The sequence below is a fragment of the Mustelus asterias genome, chromosome 5 (genome assembly GCF_964213995.1).
Source record: "Mustelus asterias chromosome 5, sMusAst1.hap1.1, whole genome shotgun sequence".
NCBI lineage: Eukaryota > Metazoa > Chordata > Chondrichthyes > Carcharhiniformes > Triakidae > Mustelus > Mustelus asterias.
The window spans coordinates 146,466,628-146,492,156 of NC_135805.1; the positions used below are offsets into that span (position 1 = coordinate 146,466,628).

Below are 25,529 nucleotides of genomic sequence, written 5' to 3' on the forward strand. Positions count from 1 at the left end.
GCCCTCGGAACTGGCCTAACAAGCCACTCAGTTCAAGGGCAACTAGGGATGGGCAATAAATGCTGTGGAGATGCCGGCGTTGGACTGGGGTAAGCACAGTAAGAAGTCTCACAACACCAGGTTAAAGTCCAACAGGTTTATTTGGTAGCAAATACCATAAGCTTTCGGAGCACAGCTCCTTCGTCAGATGGAGTGGATATCTGTTCTCCAACAGTGCACAGACACAGAAATCAAGTTACAGAATACTGATTAGAATGCAAATCTCTACAGCCAGCCAGGTCTTAAAGGTACAGATAATGTGGGTGGAGGGAGCATTCAACACAGGTTAAAGAGATGTGTATTGTCTCCAGACAGAACAGATTACAGAACAATGTAAGCCTCCTGGGCTTGTAGAATCTCACTAGCTGTTCTGTCTGGAGACAATACACATCTCTTTAACCTGTGTTGAATGCTCCCTCCACCCACATTATCTGTACCTTTAAGACCTGGCTGGCTGTAGAGATTTGCATTCTAATTAGTATTCTGTAACTTGATTTCTGTGTCTGTGCACTGTTGGAGAACAGATATCCACTCCATCTGACGAAGGAGCTGTGCTCCGAAAGCTTATGGTATTTGCTACCAAATAAACCTGTTGGACTTTAACCTGGTGTTGTGAGACTTCTTACTGTGCAATAAATGCTGGCCAGCCAGCGAGACCCATGCCCTGTGAATGAATAAATTAATGGGTGGCATGGTGGCACAGTACCACACAGCACAGGGACCTCGGTTCAATTCTGGCCTTAGGTCACTGTCTGCGTGGTGTCTGCACGTTCTCCCCGTGTCTGTGTGGGTTTCTGCCGGGAGTTCTGGTTTCTTCCCACAGTCTGAAAGATGTGCTGGTTAGATGCCTTGGCCATGCTAAATTCTCCTTCAGCGTACCTGAACAGGTGCCAGAGTATGGTGAGTAGGGATTTTCACAGTAACTTCGTTGCAGTGTTAATGTAAGCCTACATGTGACATATATAAAAAAAACGTTAAACTTAAACTTATAAAACTTAAAAAAAGGTTTATTCTTGCAAAAGAGGGAAAATGAAATGCAAAATGAGAGAGGTTGCTGTGTTCAATGTTGATGCCAACATCTGTTAGTTTTAGCATCATCACTGGTTAAGGTTGGCATTCATATTTGATGATTGGATTAAAAACAAAAGTTGTTTGATGCTAAGAAGAAAGGTGAGAAGAAAAAATCTGAATAAAGCAAAAGGGGTTTTACCCTACAGCCCATTGCTTAACCGATAATTCTTCCAGAGAAGCAGACAGAGAAATGATCCAGATACTCACCGCGGTTTTCCTGTTAGATTGTAAAAGATGCAACCTTATGGAGGGCCTTTGCTGACATTACTTCTTGATGATTGGATGTACATTGTTGGTTTGCAGTCAGGCATAAAAAGTGCTGTTGTGCATCAGACCGTATTCTTAGAGGTCACCCGATTAAATTATTTCAAATGGGCTGAACAGCCTGATCCACAACACTTTATGAACAATAGTCCACAGCAGATGGTGAAAGTTGAATTCAATAAAAAATCAGGAACTAAAGTCTAAGGATGTCCATTGTGGATGGTCGTATTAAAAACATTGGGTTCACTCATGTCCTTTAGGGAAGGAAATCTGCCGTCCTTTCCTTGGGTCTGGCCTGCCTGTGCCTCCATATGCACACCAATTTGGTTCATTCTCAAATGCCCTCGGGGATGGGTAATAAATGTTGGTCCAGTCATCGACTCCCACATCCCGTGAACAAATCAAAAAACATCAACAACGTGACTGCTCTGAAACTGCATGTTAGGTGAATCTCACAGCACATCAGGTATCACCAGCTTATGCTACTGCTCAGAGATGCTATCAACACTGGGGTTTCCATTGAGCAGGATCTGAACTGGACAAGCCATATAAATACTGTGACTACAAGAGCAGGTCAGAGGCTGGGAATTCAGTGGTGAGTAACTCACCTCCTGCCTACCCAAAGCCTATCCACCATCTGGATGAATGCAGCGCCAACAACATTCAAGAAGCTCGACACCATGCTGGACAGAGCAGTCCGTTTGATTGCTACCCCTTCTGCAAACATTCACTCCCTCCACCACCAATGCACAGTGGCAGCTGTGTGTACCATCTACAAGATGCACTCGAGAAACTTAACAACGTTCCTTTGGCAGCACCTTCCAAACCCACAACCACTACCATCTAGAAGGGCAAGGACAACAGATACATGGGAGCACCACCGCCTGGATGACTCCCTCTAAATCACTCACCATCCTGACTTGGAAATACATTGGCCGTTCCTTCACTGTCGCTGGATCAAAATCCTGGAACTCCCTCAGAGCACTGTGGGTGGACCTACATCTCAGTGACTGCAGCATTTCAAGAAGGTAACTCACATCCTTTTCAAGGGGCAATTAAGGACAGACAATAAATGCTGACATTGCCGGCAATGCCCAAATCCCATAAATGTATAAAAAATACATTCTACCTAATTTTTAAGAATTGGTTCATGGGATGTGGATGTCACTGGCTGGGCGAGCATTTGTTTCCCATCCCTAATTGCCCTTGAACTGAGTGGCTTGCTGGGCCCTTTCAGAGGGCAGTTATGAATCAGCCACATTACTGTGGATCTGGAGTCACATATAGGCCAGACTAGGTAAGAATGGCAGATTTCCTTCCCTCAAGGACATTAGTGAAGCAGATGGGTTTTGATGACAATAGATAATGGTTTCATGGTCATCGTTGGACTTTTATTTCCAGACCTTATATTGAATTCAAATTTCACCATGTGCCGGAGTGGGATTTGAACCCGGGCCCTCAGATTTCATAAAATGACCACCACCGCCCTTTTCCTCATCCCGAATTGAAATTACTACACATATAACTGCTTCATTTTGAACAAAATAGCAACAGGTCTCAGCCACATACTTTGGAATACCAAGCAATCATTAACAGGGATCTCCTTTTGCCCTTCAATTTCAGAAACTCCAGTGAGGATAACCGTGGACCCGGAAGTACCAGAGGATGGTGATAACATAACGCTGCGCTGTCTGTGCACGGATGATCTTGCGTGTGGCAGCAGACAATATTCATTCTACCGAAACAACGCCCTTGTGAATTCTGATTCCGTCAGTCACAATGAGTATCGAATCCAAACTGCCACTGTGATGGATTCTGGATGGTATCATTGTGCAATTCTCAGCAGCAGTTTAACACACACAGCCAAAAGTGTGCAAATTACTGTTAAGGGTGAGTTGGAGATTGGTTAAAGTGCCTTTGGCCAGGAGTGAACAAACTGCGCCTTCCACCCATGGGATGTGGGCATTGCTGGCTGGGCCAGCATTTATTGCCCATCCCTAGTTGCCCAAAGGCAGTTGAGAGTCAACCACATTGCTGTGGCTCTGGAGTCACATGTAGGCCAGACCAGGTAAGGATGGCAGATTTCTTTCCTGACAGGACATTAATGAACCAGATGGGTTTTTACAACAATCGACAATGGTTTCATGGTCATGATGAGACTTTTCATTCCAGATTTTTATTTAATTCAAATTCCACCACTTGCTGTGGCAGGATTGGAACCCGGGTCCCCAGAACATTACCCTGGGTCTCTGGATTACTAGTCCAGTGACAAGACCATTATTCCTCCCATGGAGAATTTAATTCACAGAATTTAATTCTGATCAATTCAACAGATCTAAATCTGATCAACTTTTCTTCCACAGAAATTGGTGGATTTACTGCTCAGTGACCAAGTGGCAGTTGATTGTTTTTAAATATTCGCCTCTATTGAGAGATGGAGGCCAATTTCTAACCCTTCTGCGCAATCATAAAGTGCACGCATCGGGAAGTGTACAGTGTACATCATGTTAAATTAACCAGAGGCTGCAATGTCTATAAATACAATTCCCTTAGGAATTGCTGCTCGAACTGTGATTGTAATAGTTAAACAAACTGCATTTACCATGAGGAAAATGTATTACCTGAATTTCAGTGAAAAGATTTAACTGTCGGATCCCTGAAGGAGGGCATTCTGCCCATCCAGTCTGTACTGGCTCTCAGAAAGTGCATTACACCAGGCCCTTCCTCTCCTCTCTATCCCCATAACCCTGTGCATTGTTCATGGACAATCCACCAAACCTGCACATCTTTGGACTGTGGAGTAAATTCCGATTTTCACAATGACATCCACATCCCATGAAGCTTCAGTATTTTTAACCCAACTCTTTCTGAGCTCCTAGTTTGCGGAGGTTTATCTGAGAGAAACATTGATTAAATTCCAGTTTTCTTTCTGTATTTGATTTAGACTTTATGTCTGTTCTCCATTCCACCTTCATTGATGGGTGTGGTTGTGGCTGTGTGCATTTGTGTGTTCGTATGTGGGTGTATGTTTGTGTTGGTGTGAGTGTCTGTGATTATGTCTGCGTACAAGAGAGATAGTCTGTTGTGGGAGAGAGAGGAGAAAGGGGGAAAGGCGGGGAGTGAGCCGGAAAGGGCGAGACAGTGGGGTTTTGCAATGTAATGATGGGATATTAACAAAAGAGTTTCACTTGGAGGATTTTTTTGCGATTGGAAGCCTGTGTCCGATGGAGTACCGCAGGAATCCATGCTGAGTCCCTTGCTGTTTGTAGTGTACATTAACGACCGAGGCACAAATGTGGGAGTATGATCAGTAAGTTTGGAGATGACAGGAAAATTAGTGGTGTTTTAAATAGCAAGAATGAAAGTTTTAGATTATGGGACGATATAGATGGGCTGGTCAGATGGGCAGAGCCATAGCGAATTGAATTTACCCCTTAAAAGTGTGAGGTGATGCATTTTGGGAGGACCAACAAGGCAAGGGAATACACAATGAATGGTAAAAAGCTCGGACACACAGAGGACCAGGGGGACCTAGCGGTGCGTGATTAGAGGTCCCTGAAGGGAGCCGGAGAGGTAGAGAAGATCGTTAAGCAGCACATGGGGATATTTGCCTTCATTAACTGGGCATAAAATAGGGAGGTTATGATGGAGCTGTATAAACGCTGTTTAGGCCATAGCTTGGGTACTGTGTGCAGTCCTGGTCGCCACACTATAGGAAGGGTGCAATTGCACTAGAGAGGGTGCAGAGGAGATTCCCCAGGATGTTGCTTGGGCTGGAGCGTTTCAGCTATGAAGGGAGGCTGGATAGGCTGGGGTTGTTTTACTTGGAGCAGAGAAGGGGACCTGATTCAGGTGTACAAAATTATGAGGGACATAGATAGGGAAGATAGGAAGAAATCTATGTGCCCCTTTGTGGAGAGGTCAATAACCAGGGAGCATAGATTTAAGGTAAGGGGGCAGGAGATTTAGAATCATAGAATCCCTACAGTGCAGAAGAAGGCCATTCAGCCCATCGAGTCTGTACCAACCACAATCCCACCCAGGCCCTATTCCCGTAACCCTCATTTACTCTGCTAATCCCCCTGACACTGGGGTCAATTTAGCAAGGCCAATCAACCTAACCTGCACATCTTTGGACTCTGGGAGGAAACCCACACAGATACGGGGAGAAAGTGCAAACTCCACACAGACAGTGACCCGAGTTGGGGACGGATCATGCGGGATTTTCCAGCTCTGAAAAATCCTGCCCTGTGACTCAATGGCAGATGCTGAGATTTGAACTGCGGCAATATGTCTGTACTATAAACCTTTCCCTGGCTATGGCGCCTGTTAAACAGTTATCCATGATTGTAAAAATCCAGCTGGTTCAATTATGTTCACTAATTTAGGGAAGGAAATCTGCTGTCCTTAATGGGCCTGGTCTACAATTCACCGGGCGAGCAGATTCATTCTGAACTGCGCTCTGAAATGGGCTCGCAATCCTTTCAGTTCAAGGGCAATTCGGGATGTGGACAAATATTAGCCCAGTTTGTGACACCCACATCCCATGGAAAACGTACATAGAAAAGTCCATGGCGTGCAATTTGAATCCATCACCTCCTGTCTCAGACAAGAATGTGTAATGAATTAGAATGATAGCCAAAACTGGCTCATGAAATGACATAGCACGTGACTTGTTAAATGAAATCATACCGACTTTAATCTGTGCTTGAATCTCCGACAGGAATTCCAGTTGCGAACCCACATTTGCACATCAGTCCACTCAACGGCAGGGTAAGGGAAGGAAGCAACCTGACACTGAGATGCTCAGTCAATGCAGGTTCCCCACCAATGGATTTCACCTGGTACAGAGAAGGGAAAAAACTCCATATGGAAACTTCATCCAGCAGGGAGGTCACTCACCAAATCTATCATTTCAAGGAAAGCATCGAGGGCAATTACAGCTGCAGTGTTTTCAATAACATGAAATCAGCTGTTTACAGTGCAGGAGTTGATGTGAAGGCGGAAGGTGAGGAATATCTTCAATGAGAATCCCCGCATTAACATGATCAACGCATTGATTGTAGTTGTAACATCGGCAGAACAGTGAGGGAGAGCAAACACATGTTGTGTCGAAGAATGTGGACGACAATTGACATTAAGGTCATTTGTTGCTTCATGGGATGTGGACATGGCTGGAAAAGCCAGCAATTCAACCGCATGGCTTGTGAGGCTATTTCAGAAGATAGTTAAGAGCCCATAAAACATAGGATCAAAAGTAGGCCATTCAGCCCATTGAGTCTGCTCCACCATTCAATGAACTCACGGCTGGTCTGATCTGCTAATCCTCAACTCCACTTTCCTCCTCTGTGTACTCCACTTATCCTCATAACCCTTGATTCTATGACTGATTAAAAATCTGTCTATCCCAGTCTACAACATACTTGGTGATCCAGCCTCTACAGCCCGCTTATGGTAAAGAATTCCACAGATTCACTCCCCTCTGAGAGAAGATATTCTTCCGCATCTCTGTCTTTGATGGGTGACCTCCCCACTCTGAGATTCTGTCCCTCTTGTCCTAGACCCTCCCACAAGAGGGGAAACAACCTCTCAGCATCTACCCTGTCAAGGCCCCCGGGAATTTGATATGTCTCAATAAGATCGCCTCTCATTCTTCTGAACTGTCCTGAGTACAGGTGCAACCCAGTCCAAAGATATGAAGGTTAGGTTGATTGGCCATGCTAACTTGTTGCTTCGTGTCCCAAGGTTAGTGGGATTAATGGGGTAAATATATAAAGGTAAAAGTAAAGTTTATTTATTAGTCACAAGTAAGGCTTACATTAACACCGCAATGAAGTTTCTGTGAAATTCCCCTAGTCGCCACAGTCCAGCACCTGTTCGGGTCAATGCACCTAACCATCACATCTTTCAGAATGTGGGAGGAAACCCGCGCAGACACGGGGCGAACATGCAAACTCCACACAGACAGTGACCCGAGCTGGGAATCGAACCCGGGTCCCTTCGCTGTGAAGCAGCAGTGCTAACCACTGTAAGAGCGGTACAGACCCGATAGGCCGAATGGCCTCCTTGTGCACTGTAGGGATTCTATGATTCTACTCAACCTCTCCTCATAGGAAAATCCCTCCACCCCTGGGATTGACCTCTCTGGTTGGCCTCCTATGGGAGTATATCTTCCCTTAAATAGGGGGAGCAAAACTTTCAAACACATTGCTGTGGGGATGGGAGTCACATGGGGGCCAGACCGGGAGAGGATGTCGGATTTCCATCCCCAAAGGGAAATTAATGAATAAAGGGGCTTCTACGACAATCGATGATGGGTTTGTGATCACCATTACTAAGGCCAGCTTTCTATTGCCGATTTATTAACTGTATTCAAATTCCACCAGCTGTGATGGTGGGGGTTGAACACTGGGCTTTCCTGGAGCAATAGACTGGGCCTCCTGGTCACTAGTCCGGTGACTAAGGCACAGTTTCTCCATTTGCAGAGCGTTACTCATGAATATAAGCCTTGATAATCAATCCAGTCAATACAGGAAACACAATCCTGTGGAAGTAATTTCACTCGACCTGTATTCCCAAGTGGATGCTATGGGAACATGTTCTCAAGTCCCACCATAGCAGCCAGCTGAAAATAAATTCAATTAATCGGTATAAAGTTAATATAGTAACTGGTCTCATCAACTACTATCAGCTATTCTTTCCTTTTAGGAAAAAAACATCACGTTCACAATGTCCTTTAGGAAAGAAACTCTATTACCCTTATTTGGTCTGCGATATGACGTGAGATCTACAGCAATCCTTACAGTGAAGAAGGAGGCCATTCCACCCATCGAGTCTGTACCGACTCTCCGACAGAGTATCTTACTCAGGCTCTCTTCCCCTGCTCTTTCCCCGTAACCACACACATTTACCAAAGCTAACTCATCTAACCTGTACATCTTTGGATGCTAAAGGCCAATTTAACATTGCTAATCCACCCAACCTGCACGTCTTTGGGATGTAGGACGAAACCAGAGCACCCGGAGGAAATCCACACAGTTACGGGGAGAACGTGCAGACTCCGCACAGTCACCCAAAGCTGGAATTGAACCAGAGTCCCTGGCGCTGAGAGGCAGCAGTGCTAACCACTGTGCCACCACGCAGTGACGATTGACTGTCCTAGCGAGCCAGTCAGTTCAAAGTCAATCCGGGATGGAGAACAAATGCGACGCCGACATCCCATCACTGAACACAGTCCAAGCGGATGACAATGATAGTGATTATACATTGTGCTATATGTATATACGGAGTGTGTTGTGTGATGATGACTATTTTACAATGCTGGGACAGATCATTCATCTGTACATTATGGCATTAACAAAGGCTATGGAGATTGCTAGCAATGGTTTACATCAGATTAACCAACTGTAATGCAAGCCTCTCGAGTTTGAAAGGAAAAACCCATCATATTGGTTGGCTTTCTTTTTATCTAGCAATGCAGCATTAATTAGCTTATGTGGCTGGGTTCCAAATTCCGCATCTGCCTGGCAAATTAGAAATCTACTCTTGTGTTGGGTGGCATGATGGCACAGTGGTTAGCATTGCTGCCTCACAACGTCAGGAATTCTCCTCATGTCTGCGTGGATTTCCTCCGGGTGCTCTGGTTTCCTCCCACAGTCCAAAGATGTGCGGGATGGGTGGATTGGATTGGGTGGATTGCTAAATTGCCCCGAAACGTCAGGGGGGCTAGCTAGGGTAAATGCATGGGATTGTGGGGATGGGGTGGGATTGTGGTCGGTGCAGACTGAATGGACCGAATGGCCTCCTTCTGCATTTAGGATTCTAAGTATTCACGAAGAAAACTAAAACTGCACAAACTGGGTCCCATTTTCATGTGATTGGCAAAAGAAGCATTTGAAAATTGCGTACAGTTTGTACACCACAGTGTAAAAAGAAATGTCAGCACGTTGGAGAGCATGCAGATGTGATTTACAAGAATGCTTCCAGGGATGAAGAAATTCAGTTATGACGATAGATCGGAGATGTTGGGGCTGTTCTCCTTGGAGAGAGGAATGCTACGAGGACATTTGCTAGAAAAGTTCAAAGTCAAGGGGGGGGCGCTGGACAGAGTATATAGGGAGAAAATGTTCCTGCTCGTAAAAGAATCAATAATGAGGGTTGAAAGTAATTTCCAAAAAAAGCAAAGGTGATCTGAGAATAAAAAAAACTTGTTCACATAACAAGTGGCCTGAAACCTGATGCCTGGAAGCCTGGTGGAGGCAGGTTCAATCAAAGCCTTCACGGGGACTTGCCTTTATCAGCCGGGGCATTGAGTACAAGAGTTGGGAAATCATATTGCAGCCCAATAAAACCTTGGTTAGGCCACATTTGGAGTATTGCATGCAGTTCTGATCACCACACTTCCAGAAGGATGTGGAATCCTTGGAGAGAGTGCAAAGAAGGTTTATCAGGATGTTGCCTGGTCACGAGGGTGTTGGCTATGAGGAGAGGTTGAATAAACTAGGATTGTTTTCACTGGAAAGATGGAGGCTGAGGAGGACCTGATAGAGGTCTACAAAATTATGAGAGGCATAGACAGAGGGGAAAGTCAGAGGCTTTTTCCTAGGATGGAGATGTCCATTACAAGGGGACACAGGTTCAAAGTGAGAGGGGAAAATTTTAAGGGAGGTGTGCGGGGGAACTTTTTCATGCAGAGAGTGGTGGGTACCTGGAATGTGCTGCCAGAGGAGGTGGTGGAAGCAGGCACATTGGCAACATTTAAGAGACATCTGGATGGGTTCATGATTAGGGAGGGAGTAGAGGGAGAGGAACCTAGTAAGGGCAGAAGAGTTTTTTGGTTTAGTTCGGGCATCATGATCGGCACAGGTTTGAAGGGCTGAAGGGCCTGTTCCTGTGCTGTACTTTCCTTTGTCCTTTACTTTGTTCTCAGACATTGGATGATTACTTGAATAGAAACAGTGTGCAGGGTGATGCGCGATTAAATCACTCGGGAGGCTAGATCGTACCCGGGAAATAAAGGCTTTTATTCCTAACAAGAATGGAGCATACTATATAACAACACAATCCCAGACTAAAGGGTCACCAGGCAGTGCAGTGACCTTTATACTCCTCCAGGTAGGCGGAGCCAACTGGAGTGTACCACAGAACAATATCAACAGGTAGAACACCCCAATCCTAACCCCAACAGTGACAACAGTAACATATGTACAAGTACCCATAGTGCTGACCATCTATGGTTCAGTACCCATAGTGGTAACCAACTATGGTTCACCACACAGGGTTACAGGGATTAATTCACACTTGAAATTATTGTCTTTCCAGTTGCCGTGAGCTGCCCATCTCTCACCTCCAATTTGAGTAACTCATTTGTTGCTGTTGAAGACAAGGTGAGGTTCACATGTCGGTCTCCCAGAGGAACGCCACCCATACATTACCAACTCTATCGTGACCAGTGCCTCCTTGCCAACACGACAGTCAGTGAATCTGGACCAGGGATCTTCATTATTACATTACAGGAAGGTGGCATGTACTCCTGCGGTGCTGCCAATGAGATGGCTGATGTTACCAACTGCAGTGAAAACGTGCACCTGACAGTAGCAGGTAAACAACAAAGCCAAAGAGCATTTCATGCAGAAGGTGTTGGGATTTTATGTGGCTCCGAGACTGGCATGACAACCTGTTGATTTTTAAAATTATTTTTCACTGATAGGATGTGCTCTTATTGCCCATCCCTAACATGACAGGGCAGCACAGTGGCACAGTGTATTCTGCCACGCAACTGGATCACAGCTGATCTTAGGTTTTCTGCTCCATTTTCCCACTGGATCCTCATATCCCTTCATGCCCCGGAGAAATCAACAATCTCTCTATCCGAACATGTATTGTATTCAACGATGGAGCGTTCACAACGATTAATGGATAAAACAGAAGTAAATCGATGGGTTCCAAAACTAGGAGGTTCTAATTCATAAGATTGACATTGTAGATAGTACATAATATAGAGACTTGTCTAAGAGTAAACCAAAATAAACAATTTGGCTTGATTTGACCCTGATTTATGTTTTAATCGAACCCATTTCTGCTTTAATCCATGTCAAATTTATTTTTCACAAGGCTATTTAAAGATAAGATGGGGAATCTTCACATTTACCACTGTGGCCACCTCTCTGCATTGGAAACAATGCGACCTTCTATGATGTTGTCGCGATTGTTCATTGAAAAATGTATTTATTCATGGATTTACTTCATTTCAGTGCCAGTGGTCTGTCCAGATGTTGCATCAGATTGGAGTATTCCGATCGTTGCTATTGGAGACAGGGTGACACTCACATGCAAGTCCCAAAGAGGCACACCACCCATAGATTACATGTTCTATCGTGATCGTCAAATCATCGCGAACCAGACAGCTATTGACTCCAGGACAGGGAACTTGACCTTTACAGTGGAGTCTGAGGCAGAAGGAGGCCTGTACTCCTGTGGTGCTAACAATGGGTTCGGCCCCATTGTCCACTGTGGAAAAACCATGGTCCTCAAAGTAACAGGTATGACTCAAAAGCCAATGATGTATGAATGGGTGAGGTAGATTGTACTCCTTGGTTCCACAAACTGAATGTCCTCATGTTACAGGGCTGGCATGATGTCTTTATTGCTGTAGTTAAAACTATCATCACCCTCAAGTAGCCAGACAAAGTCACAGAGCTGTTTAAGATGACTTATTACTATAGCTACAGGACTCTGACCGAATCTCCACGACTAGCCAGAATGCAGAATTCAGAAATACACAAGCAATTATGGTTTCAAATTCAATTTCAAGTAATTAATATATACCAATCGAAGAAAAGGAGATAATAAAGAAAACAAATGAAATGTTGGCGTTAACAGCTAAAAGGAATAGAATATAAATGTAAGGAAGTGTTGTTGCAAATATGCAAGGCATTGGTGAGACCACACCTGGAGTTTTGTGCACAGTTTTGGTCCCCTTATTTGAGGAAAAATGTATTGGAGGCAGTTCAGAGGAGGTTCATCAGCTTGCTTCCAGAGATGAGGGGTTTGTCGTATGATGAGAGATTGAACAGTTTAGGCCGATATCCTCTGGAATTTGGATGAATGAGGGGAGATCAACTTGAGGTATGCAAGATGATAAAAGGTATGGATAAATTAGATGTGGAGCGGATGCTTCCGCTGGTGGGGTATTCTAGGATGAGAGGTCATAGTCTAAGATAAGGGATAGCAAATTTAAAACAGAGTTGAGGAGAAACTACTTTTCCTAAAAGGATTGTGAATCTACGGAATTCACTACCCCAAAGTGCGATGGATGCTGGGACAGTGACTAAACATAAGGAGGAATTAGGCAGATTTTTAACTGGTAATGGGTTGAAGGATTATGGAGAGAAGGCAGGAAAATGGGGATGAGGGTCATATCAGCCATGATCAAATGGCAGAGCAGAATCAATGGCCAAATGGCTTAATTCTGCTCCTATATCTTATGAACTTATGAACTCTTGAGCCTGCTCAGCCAATCAATGGGATCATTGGCATCCCTCACGTCCACTTTCCTGCTCTTTCACTGTAACCCTTGATTCCCTTACTGATCAAAAATCTATCCATCTGAACTTTAAATATACACAAGGACTCTGCCCCCACAGCTCTCTGAGTTCCAAAGACACACAACCTTTTGGGAGAAAAAATTCCTTCCCTTCCCAGTCTTAAATTTGTACCCCTTTATTTTGAGACTATGCCCTCTGGTGCTAGACGCTCCAATGTGTCTCTCAGCTGTTCCCCTGTCAAGCCCCTTAAGAATCCTTTATATTTCAATGAGAGCGCCTCTCATTCTTTTAAGTTCCAATGAGTAGAGCTACAGCAGGTTTAACCTTCCACATAAGACAATTCCATACCTGGGGTCATCCAAGGGAACGTTCTCTGAATTCCCTCCAATGCAATCAAATCTTTCCTTCAATTTGGGGACCAAAATGGCTCACATTACTCTGCGGTGGCACAGTGGTTAGCACTGCTGCCTTGCAGTGCTAGGGAACCGGGTTCGATTCCCGGGTCACTGTCTGCACATTTTCTCCATGTCTGTGTGGGTTTCCTATGGGTGCTCCGGTTTCCTCCCACAGTTCGAAAGACGTGTTGGTCACGTGGATTGACCATGCTAAATTCTCCCGCAGTGAACCCAAACAGGCGCCGGAGTGTGGCGACTAGGGGATTTTCATCGTAACTTCATTGCAGTGTTAATGTCAGCCTACTTGTGACAATAATAAATAAACAGATGTGGTTTCAGTTATACTTGTACAGTTGCAACAAGACTTCCCTACTCTCACACTCCAACCCTCTTGAAATAAGGGCCAACTGATACATCTAAATAATAATGTAAATGAATTAAGTTGTTAATAGATCCCTTAAATGCTGTATCAAAAATATTGAAGGCAATCAGTTTGGAAAGATACCTAGAAAGGGCTGGCTTCTCTCCATCATCCACCAGCAGACCCAATTCAGACTGTACATAATGGGCAGCACGGTGGCACAGTGGTTAGCACTGCTGCCTCACAGCGCCAGGGGTCCAGGTTCAATTCTGGCCTCGGGTCACTGTCTGTGTGGAGTTTGCACATTCTCCTGCATGGGTTTTCTCTGTGTTCTCTGGTTTCCTCTCACAGTCCAAAGATGTGCGGGTTAGGTAGATAGGCCAATATAAATTGACTAGTGTCAGAGATTAGCAAGGTAAATATGTGGGGTTATGGAAATAGGGCCTGGGTGGGGATAATGATCGATGGACTGAATGGCCTCCTTCTGCACTGTAGGGATTCTATGACTCTAATTCCTAACTCACAACAGTTAGTGTGGTTAAATGTTTGGTCAAGTAGGCATAAATGCACAAACAGTTGACTTGACTGTACTCTAGTTCAGTTGCGAACATCATTCTGAGTAAGTCAGCTGTTTTGACCAGCGACACTTACATTCCATGAGACAGATGGAATTTCACTGGCTTTGTCTCCCAGAAAAGCAGTGTAGAGCAAAGGCTGTGACCTCTGTTGGGGAGCCCAAGCAGTATGATTGGCGTGAAAGTTGAAGACATGCGTTTCAATACTTCAGCTGTGCTATTTTGAATCTGTAATTAAGCGAATATTAGCCTTAGAGTGAGCGAGGTTACATGCAAAGGATACATTTGGATATTGGATGCAGGCATAATTTCCCCCCTGCCTTGCAATCGTATAAGATTGACATAGACATGTGGGTGGAATGGCAGTTAGGTGACAGATTAAATCAAATGTGGGCTCATGTATATATTTTGTAGGAAGAACTCGGACAGACGGTATATAAAATAGTATACTTTGTTTTACTCATTAATGGGATGTGGGCATCGCTGGCTGGGCCCGTGTTTATTGCCCATCCCTAATTGCCCTGCAGAGGGCATTTAAGAGTCAACCACATTCCTGTGTGGGGCTGGAATCACGTGTAGGCCAGACCAGGTAAGGATGGCAGAATTCCTTCCCTAAAGGACATTAGTGTACCAGATGAGATTTTACAACATTCGCTATCGTTAGATCTTTTCATTCCATTTTTTTAATTGAATTCAACTTTCGCCATCTACCGAGGTGGGATTTGAACCTATGTCTCCAGTCCTTGCCATGGGTCTCTATTCTAACAAGAACCTGGCTGTTCATGTGCATCAGTCACTGAAGGTGGCAGGAAAGGTTGAGAGAGCAGCTAATGAAGCACACAGTATCCTAGGATTTATTAATAGGAGCATAGCGTACAATTATTCAATATCAGTGGGGCTTCGAGAATGTCCCATTAGTCATTAACGATAGTCAACATGGTTTTGTGAGAGGGAGGTCATGCCTCACTAACCTGGTGGTGTTTTTTGAAGAAGTGACCAAAATGGTTGACGAAGGAAGGGCCGTGGATGTTGTCTATATGGACTTTAGTAAAGCGTTTGACAAAGTCCCTCATGGTAGGCTAGTGAAAAAGGTTGGATCCCATGGGATAAAGGGGGAGGTGGCTAGATGGGTGGAGAACTGGCTTGGTCACAGAAGACAGAGGGTGGTAGTGGAAGGGTCTTTTTCCGGCTGGAGGCCTGCGACTAGTGGTGTACCGCAGGGCTCTGTATTGGGACCTCTGCTGTTTGTGATTTATATAAATGATCTGGAAGAAGGAGTAACTGGGGTGATCAGTAAGTTTGCGGACGACACAAAACTGGCAGGACTTGCAGATAGTGAGGAACATTGTCAGAGGCTACAGAAGGATATAGATAGGCTGGAAATTTGGGCAAGGAAATGGCAGATGGAGTTCAATCCTGATAAATGCGAAGTGATGCATTTTGGTGGGAATAATGTAAGGAGGAGCTACACGATAAATGGAAGAACCATAAAGGGTGTGGATACGCAGAGGGACCTGGGTGTGCAAGTCCACAGATCTTTGAAGGTGACGTCACAGGTGGAGAAGGTGGTGAAGAAGGCATATGGCATGCTTGCCTTTATAGGACGGGGCATAGAGTATAAAAGTTGGGGTCTGATGTTGCAGATGTATAGAACGTTGGTTCGGCCGCATTTGGAATACTGCGTCCAGTTCTGGTCGCCACACTACCAGAAGGACGTGGAGGCTTTGGAGAGAGTACAGAGGAGGTTTACCAGGATGTTGCCTGGTATGGAGGGGCTTGGTTATGAGGAGAGATTGGGGAAGCTGGGGTTGTTCTCCTTGGAAAGACGGAGGATGAGGGGAGACTTAATAGAGGTGTATAAGATTATGAAAGGCATAGATAGGGTGAACGGTGGGAAGCTTTTCCCCGGGTCGGTGGTGACGTTCACGAGGGGTCATAGGTTCAAGGTGAAGGGGGGGAGGTTTAACACAGATATCAGAAGGACATATTTCACACAGAGGGTCGTGGGGGCCTGGAATGTGTTGCCGGGCAAGGTGGTGGAGGCGGACACACTGGGAACGTTTAAGACTTATCTAGACAGCTATATGAACGGAGTGGGAATGGAGGGATACAAAAGAGTGGTCTAGTTTGGACCAGGGAGCGGCGCGGGCTAATTGTTCCTTGTTTCTCGTGGAAGTGGAAATGACTAGGGTTGGGAAGCATTTTCCGATCAGGGCCATTGTGATCTCCTGGACTCGTTTCGATCGCCTCAGGGGGTCGGAGAGGAATTTCCCAGATTTCTTTTTCCCATATTGGCCCTGGGGTTTTTCACTCTGGGTTTTCGCCTCTCCCTGGAGATCACATGGTCTGGAATGGGGGGGTGGGGGTGAGTTAATAGGTTGTAATGAACAAAGCATCGTAGCTGTGGGGGACAGCTCGGTGGATAGGATATTGGTATGTAGATAGGCTGGAAAATTGGGCGGGGATCCTGGATTCAGGATTCAATCCTGGACCGGGGAGCGGCGCGGGCTTGGAGGGCCGAAGGGCCTGTTCCTGTGCTGTATTGTTCTTTGTTCTTTGTTCTTTGGAAGGATCAAGAAATCGGGGCAAAGGTTAAAAGTATTTTTGGTAAAAAGAAGGAACAATGACATGGAGAAAAAATGTTTTCATGCAATGAATGCTTTGGGTCTATAATGCACTTCCCATGAGTGTGGTGGATGCAAGTTTAATGGAAGAAAATTATTTGAATCTTAAAAATGTGCATAGATATGGTAAGAATGCAGAAGGTTGACATTCGATGAGTTGTTCATTCGGAAAGCTGGTAGCAACACGATGGGCTGAATTCTGCACTGCAGCAATTCTGTGATCTCTTTATTTTTAAATAAATATAATTTTTAATTTACTTGAGCCACCCCCATACACACACATACACACACACACAAACACACATGTGAACACACAGACACACACATGTACACACCTCCTCCACACTCAAACACATGTGCATTCCTTCACACACACACACTTGCACACATACACACACACGTACACACATGCACAGGCGTGCATATGTACATGCACGCATGCACACACACATACACACACACACACGTCTGCACACACATACGCATTCACACATGCATACTCAGACACGTGTGCATACACACAAATGCGCACACACTCTTGCACAAACCCACACAAACCCACACATGCAGGCACACACATGCACACAACCCCCCATACACACACACACATTCACACAAGCGTGCACACACACACCCACAAGCACGACCCCCCCACACACTCACATACACGCACACACATGCACACGCACACATACACACACGCACACACACACACACACACACACACACACACCCCTGATGCGCGATTAAATCACTCGGGAGGCTGGATCGTACCCGGGAAATAAAGGCTTTTATTACTAACAAGAATGGAGCATACTATACACAATACAATCCCAGACTAAAGGGTCACCAGGCAGTGCAGTGACCTTTATACTCCTCCAGGTAGGCGGAGCCAACTGGAGTGTACCACAGAACAATATCAACAGGTAGAACACCCCACAACCCTAACCCCAACAGTGACAACAGTAACATATGTACAAGTACCCATAGTGCTGACCATCTATGGTTCAGTACTCATAGTGGTAACCAACTATGGTTCACCACAACCCCCACAAGCGCACATACCCCATGCTCACAACCATGCACACACAAACACACACAGCCCTGTTCTAACATTCAATGAGATCAGGGCATAAAGTTGAGCTAATAAGGTACCGTGTTTCAGTCACACAGCACCAGTCCTAGCTTTCGAATGAATAACTGAGCAAGTGTCAGTTCTTGTTTCTGCAGCACGGTTCCAGATTTATACCGCATTTTCCATCAAACACTGTTTCTATTTCAATTTCTTCCATTTTTAGCTCAACTTAAATTGGCCACAGAATTGTCCCAAAACACACTACCGAGATCAGATCATTTTCACTTCCTCATTGTACCCGTGTTCCTATTAATATTGTTAAATACATCTAAATCACCCATCACCTTCTAAACCCCAATGAAAGCTTTTCTTATATGTCTTATCTCCCACCTCAGCCAATCCTCTGAATCTATATATTATCCCAATAAATCTGCACCACACTCCCTCCAAGGCCAACAGATCATTGCCCAAGGAATTCACATGGAACTGCTGACAGTTTTTCAGCTTGTGGCTAACCAGTTCACTGTGAGGCTGCCTCCAGCATGTTGGCTAATAATGTGAAATAGCAAGGTAAGAATGATAAAACTCCTTTAAAGTGTGGCCGCAATGCGCATTTCAGTACAATAGTAACTGCCTCTGAAAGAAATGCTGGTTAGGTGCATTGACCCGAACAGACGCCGGACTGTGGCAACTAGCGGAATTTCACAGTAACTTCATTGCACTGTTAATGTAAGCCTTACTTGTGACTAAGAAATAAACTTTAAATGCTCCCACATTGTTAATCTGTCCATTAAATAATTTATGAATAATTCCAGTCATCATTGCAATAATTTGGTGCAGAGTCCGTCGTGTCTCCAATGGCTATCCCAATATTCAAGTTACCCATTACCGTAACCCTCCTCCCCATATTGCTGCATTCTTCCTTTCAAGATAACAGTCCATTGCCTCTTTGAACACTTCAAATGAACATTCTCCCCTCCATACTTGCAGCATTGGGGAACCAAAGAGAGTTTTCAGGGATTATTATTGGTTTGGTTCAACAATAAAAATAAGGTAGAGTTTTAGGTTAGTTTAACTTAACATTTATGTGCCTGAAATAAGCCTGTAGTTAGTTTTCATGCTTGACAAAGATATTTGTGGTGGTTAGTTTCAGTTCTAGCTGAGATATTATTTTGATTAGAAAGTTATGGTTTGAAGAATAGTAGTTGCCTAGCAGATTGGCAGGGGGTTTCTCTGTGAGGGGAGCAGAAGTTTCTTTGTTCTTTACTTTTAGCAAAAATCTGGAATTTGGAGAAAGAAAATGAAGCAGTAAATAAACGGACGCTGAAGAGGAACCAACTCTTAACTGCACTGCAGGAAATGTTCTGCAGTTGATTAATGTTTTCAGGTAGCCAATGCCAAGGATCTAAAGACCAACTAGTTATGAAGCCAGGGCAATACTTTCACTGTCTCGAACTTGGAGGATGAGTCGCAGGACCACTGAATAGTTTTAACAACAAGAAAAAAGAACATTTATTCAGCATGAAAAAAGGATTATAATACAATAGCCCTTTATTCCTCTTTCAGGTTAACCAATAAACATAGCTTTCAAGATTAACACGGAGGACAAAATCCTGTGCTGTACTTTTCTTTGTTGTTCTTTGCTCCTTCCTAAAGTGCGGCGTCCGTAACTGGATGCAACACCTAAAGTTGATGCCAAAGTAGTAGCAATTCCAATTGAAACTCACCCCCACAGTGTTACAGTGGCTAGCACTGCTGCCTCACACTGCCAGGGACCCAGGTTCGATTCCTAGCTTGGGTCACTGTGCGGAGTTTGCACATCCTCCCCATGTCTCTATAGGATTTCTCCGGTTGCTCCAGTTTCCTGCAACAGTCCAAAGATGTGCAGGTTAGGTGGATAGGCCATGCTAAATTGCTCATTAGTGTCAGGGGGATTAGCAGGTTAAATATAAGGAGTTACAGGGATAGGACCTGGGTGCGATCGTTGTTGGTGCAGGCTCGATAGGCCGAATGGCCTTCTTCTGCATTGTTGGGATTCTATGATTCCATATTCTGGTACTCTGTGTCTTTATCCTGACCTATGGGCAATGACTGCAAACATTTTTATATTGCCAATTATGAAGACTGTGAAAGTATTGCCACCACTGATATTGCTTCCGTACTTAGCTGTGGGTAGGGTCTTCTGATGCGGTAAGTAACACTCTGGAAGCTAAAAGTTCTTGGTTTGAAATCCACTCCAGCAATTGGGAGGAGATGGCACTGGGCCAGGCTAATGGCCTGGGAAGCGATGGACTAACCTTTTCAGGTTTTCACTGCCACACCAATTCTGATGTCCAATCAATACTTTATAACTTGTTAATAAACAAAAGTAAAACATTCCAATCTTTCGTATTACTCTTAATGATCATTTCCCGAGTAGCCTCACTAATCGATTTTTTCCTCCTTTGTCTGGTGTTCCTGAACAGGATCCTGTTCTATTTCCCAGTTTCGTCCTTTAACTCCAGACCTTCAGGAAATGTCTCTTAATTTCTCTAGCGTCCTAACTAGCTGCTATTTAGACCTTTGGCATTGGCTGCCTGAAACCACTACACAATTGCATGACATTTCCTGCAGCAACATTGAGTTAGTTTCTCCTTTGCATCCGTTTTATTGCTTCTCGATTTATGCTAAAACTAAAAAACAAAGAAACTTCTGCCTCCCTCACAGAGCACCCCACCCCCCGCCGCACCGCCCATCCCCCCATCTGCTAGGCAACTATCATTCTTCACATCATAACTTTCTAACCAAAATAGTATCTTTTTGCTAAACCATTAATTCATCGAATGTTCTGGGGAACCGGGTACGAATCCCCCCCGCCAAGGCAGATGGTGGAATTTGAATTCAATAAATAAAAACTGGAATTAAGAATCTACTGATGACCATGAAACCATTGTTGATTGTCAGAAAAACCCATCTGGTTCATGTCCTTTAGGGAAGGGAAACTGTCGCCCTGACCTGGTCTGGCCTACATGTGACTCCAGAGCCACAGCAATGTGGTTGATGCTCAGCTGCCCTCGGACAACTAGGGATGGGCAATAAATGCTGGCCAGCCAGCAGCGATGCCCATGTCCCATGAATGCATTTAGAAAAAAAGCCTGATTCAAATCCCACGATGGCAGATAATGGAATTGGCATTCAATAACAATCTGGAATTAGAAGTATAATCGTAACCGCCACACCATTGTCGATTGTCGTAAAAATGTATCTTGTTCAATAATGCCCTTCATTGAGGAAAATCTGCCGTCCTTGTCTGATCTGACCTACATGTGACTCCAGATCTAAATCAATGTGGCTTCTTCTTAAGTGACCTCTTGAAATGACCTGTCAAGTCACTCTTAACCACACTACTGTGGCTTTACCAACACCATCGGGACTGCAGAGGTTCAAGCAGGTGGCTCACCACCACCTTCTCAAGGGCGGTTAGGAATAGACAATTAATGTTGCCAGCAATGCCCCCATAAATGAATTTACAAAAATCATGCCTCCATTGTGCTAATTCCAAGCAGCCTGTTTGTCAGTGTTGCTCCTTAAAAGCTGGCAATTAACACAAAATATGAACAATTTAAGAAGAAGACAGTAATATACAGAGGGATCTGGGCGTGCAGGTCCACAGTTCCCTTAAACTGGCAACACAGGTGGCTGTAATAACTCTGTGGAGGCAGAAGTCCCTTCAACAAAATCCGTTTATTTACAACTTTAACAGCTGTACACAGAGTGCTAGCAGTTAGCAGTCTATCTCCAGGATGTGAGCAGAACTGACACTTCTGGTTCAGTCCAAGACAAAGATTCCCTGATTGGCCCATCAATTGGATCCTTAATCAGGGAGTTCAGACTCCAATAAGCCAATCTTAATGGCCTGATTGAAGTTATTAAAGTGGCCCAGGTGATTAAGAAAGCATGTGGCATGCTTGCCTCCATCAGCCAGGGCATTGAGTACAGGAGTTGTGAAATCATGTTGCAGCTATGTAAAGCCTTGGTTAGGCCGCATTTGGAGCATTGCATGCAGTTCTGGTCACACACTACCGAACAATGTGGAAGCATTGGAGAGATTGCAAAGAAGGTTCTCCAGGATGTTGCCTGGTTTCGAGTGTATTGACTGTGAGGACAGATTGAACAAACTAGGATTGTTTTCACTGGCAAGATAGAGGCTGACGGGAGACCTGACAGAGGTCTACAAAATTATGAGAGGCATAGACAGGGTGGATAGTCAGAGGCTTTTTCCCAGGGTGGAAATGTCAATTATAATGGGTCACAGGTTCAACATGAAAGGCTGAAAGTTTAAGGGAGATGTGCAGGGGAGTTTTTTAATACTGGGAGTGGTGGGTGCCTGGTTGACTGTCACTTGCTGCTGGAGGAGGTGGTGGAAGCAGACACATGAGCACGATTTAAGAGGCAGCGGATGCGTACATGAATAGGTAAGGAATAGAGGGAAATGGACTGAGGGCAGAAGGTTTGTCTTTAGTTTAGTTAGGGAACCACGATTGGCAGAGGCTTGGAGGACCTAAGGGCCTGTTCCTGTGCTGTACTTTTCTTTCTTCTTTGTTCTTTGATGACTCTGAGAACTTGCTTGTTAATGACTATAAATATGCTATTTTAATTTTCAATCAGGAATTGTGTAGAATGATCAGATTAGATGTTAACTCTGCTAATCTCTCCGCAGATGCTTGCAGACCTGATGCGTTCTTGCAGCACTTTAGGCTTTTACTTCCCATTTCCAACGTTTGTGATACTGTGCTTTTGCATGAAATAATTAATCCATCTTCCTGATTTTATTTTTCAGCTTCCACTCCGCAATCCTTCTTGCTGATCTGTGTGGCTGCCGTGGTTTCCTTCCTGGTTTTGATCTTGCTGATTCTACTCACTGTGTGCAAGACTCGCCGCAATAAGAAAGGTAAAACTACCCCTCACACTGTGCCCCCTCTCAATCCCCCTCCATCCCTTCTCATTTTCACAAGACAATGGAGCCTATTTATCACGAGAGGTTTAAAGAACATCTGAATTCAGGTTGCTAAATGTTAGGGAGCCAAGCGGAGTCAACAATGTTGATGCAAACATTTGTCCCACTGTGTTGCAAGGAACGGCATCTTGGGAAATGATGGAGATAGGCTGCCACCACATAAACACTACTATCCCCACTGGGATAATGTGGTAGCTCGCCAACAGGCGAACTACACATTTCGGTGGCACTTCACGATTGAATGATGTAGAGATGCCGGCATTGGACTGGGGTTGGCACAGTAAGAAGTCTTACGGCATCAGGTTAAAATCCAACAGGTTTATTTGGAATCATGAGCTTTCGGAGCGCTGCTCCTTCATCACTCACCTGATGAAGGAGCAGCGCTCCGAAATCTCATGCTTCCAAATAAATGTGTTGGACTTCAATCTGGTGTTGTGAGACTTCTTACTGTTCAATATTGAAGACATTTCTTAATGTCCCTGAGGTGTACAACGACTGGGACCACATTCTTGGGAAAGAAAGAGTCGCCCACACAAAGGACCAGGCAATGGCCACATGAAAGTATCTAACCCTTTACATACAATCATAGAATCCTACAGTGCAGAAGGAGACCATTCGGCCCATCGGTCTGCACCGATCACATTCCCACCCAGGCCCTATCCTCAGAACCCCTCATATTTATCCTGTTAATCCCCCTGATACTAAGGTCAATTTACCATGGCCAATCCACCTAACCCACGCACCTTTGGACTGTGGGAGGAAACCGGAGCACCCGGAGGAAACCCACGGAGACACGGGGAGAATGTGCAAACTCCACACAGGCAGTGACCCAAGCCAGGAATCGAACCCGGGTCCCTGGTGCTGTGAAGCAGCAGTGCTACCCACCGCGCCGCCCACTGCGCCGCCCGCTGCGCTGCCGTGCCGCCCACTGTGCTGCCCGCTGCACTGCCGCGCCGCCCGCTGTGCCCGCTGCGCCGCCTGCTGCGCTGCCCGCTGCGTGCCCGCCGTGCCACCCGCTGTGCTGCTGTGCCGCCCGCTGTGCCGCCCGCCGCGCCGCCCGCTGTGCCGTGCCGCTGCCCGCTGCGCCGCCCGCCACGCCGCCCACTGTGCCGCCGCGCCACCCGCTGCACCGCCCATTTTCATTTAAATATTACCATTACTGAGTCACCCCAATATCCCCGCCAACACCTGCCACCACTATCAGCTTCCTGGGGGTTACCATTGACCAGAAACTGAACTGGACTAGCCATAGAAATTATGTGGCTACCGTTGCAGGTCAGAGGCTCGGAATCCTGTGGAAAGTAACTGACATCCTGACGTCCTTAAATCCTGTTCAACATCTAAAAGGACACAAGTCAGATGTGCGATGGAATACTCTCCACTTGACTGGATGAGTGCAACCCTAACAACACTCAAGAAGCTCGGCACCATACAGGTGTCACTTGCTTGGTGACCTCTGTACAAATATTCTGCCCTTCCATCACCAACGCATAATGGCAGCAATGTGCACCATCTACACGGGCGCATTATTGTTTATTGCCCTTCCTTTTGCTATTTATCTCATGTTTACAGTGCTTGCAATTTCTTCTTACATCTCTGTCTTTCTACTTTTACTCAGGGAACTGCAACCAGACTGGGTAAGAGTTATCTTTCAACATTTTGTTCACATTGTGAGAACAATGGGGTCCGGGTAGGGGCGAATGGGTTTGTTCATTTATCTGTGACTTTCCAGGCCCTCATGGCACCCTCAAACAACCGAAGCTCCGAGGAAGCAGAGTAATTCTTTTTTTATCATTACAGGTTCTTTCATAGGATGTGGGTGCTGCATTTGTTGCCCATCCCTCCTTGATCTGAGTGGCTTGCTAGGCCATTTCAGAGGATAACTAACACTCAATTATTTTACTGAGCCTCTACAATCGCATGAAGGCCATACAAAGTAATGAAGACCAATTTCCTTCCCGAAAGGACATTAGTGAACCAACTCTTTTGAGTCAAAACTTGACATCTTCAATTGAACTAAATCAAATAAACTGAGGGACAATATGGAAAGGGTGGCCCCATAAAGGGATGTTTAATTTTTAGGTTTATTTATTAGTGTCACAAGTAGGCTTACATTAACACTGCAATGAAGTTACTGTGAAATCCCCTGGTTACCACACTCTGCGCTTGTTCGGGTACACAGAAGGAAAATTTAGCATGACCAATGCACCTAACCAGCATGTCTTTTGGACTGTGAGAGGAAACCGGACCACCCGGAGGAAACCCACACAGACATGGGGGGAACATGCAGACAGTGAACCAAACTGGGAATTGAACCTGGTTCCCTGGCGCTGTGAGGCAGCAGTGCTAATCACTGTGCCACCATGCTGCCCTATATGAAAATAAATCACTAATAAAGCTGATAGCATCAAACTAAGATGTGCTCAAAGGTGTTAATAAGGCACACCAGACCCTATGGTGCCCATTGGGTATTGAAGGCCTCAATGGTGCCAGCAGACATGGCATGTTCCTTTCCCAGGGATACTCAGCGACAAACATCACCGCAGTAAAAGGGCAGACATTCGGGTGGATGACCCCATCCAT

The 25,529-nt window shown here is 45.1% G+C and overlaps 1 protein-coding gene across 3 annotated transcripts in view; it reads left to right on the forward strand.

The window, feature by feature from the left end:
* LOC144493873 (Fc receptor-like protein 3) overlaps positions 1–25,529 on the forward strand; it is an 88,376-nt gene that overhangs the window by 45,904 nt on the left and 16,943 nt on the right. For all 3 annotated transcript variants that reach the window (XM_078213449.1, XM_078213448.1, XM_078213450.1), the window contains 6 exons: positions 2,998–3,264; positions 6,098–6,382; positions 10,696–10,974; positions 11,628–11,915; positions 22,770–22,880; positions 24,565–24,583. In XM_078213449.1, the coding sequence (XP_078069575.1) occupies positions 2,998–3,264; positions 6,098–6,382; positions 10,696–10,974; positions 11,628–11,915; positions 22,770–22,880; positions 24,565–24,583 (1,249 nt within the window). The remainder of the gene's footprint in view (positions 1–2,997; positions 3,265–6,097; positions 6,383–10,695; positions 10,975–11,627; positions 11,916–22,769; positions 22,881–24,564; positions 24,584–25,529) is intronic.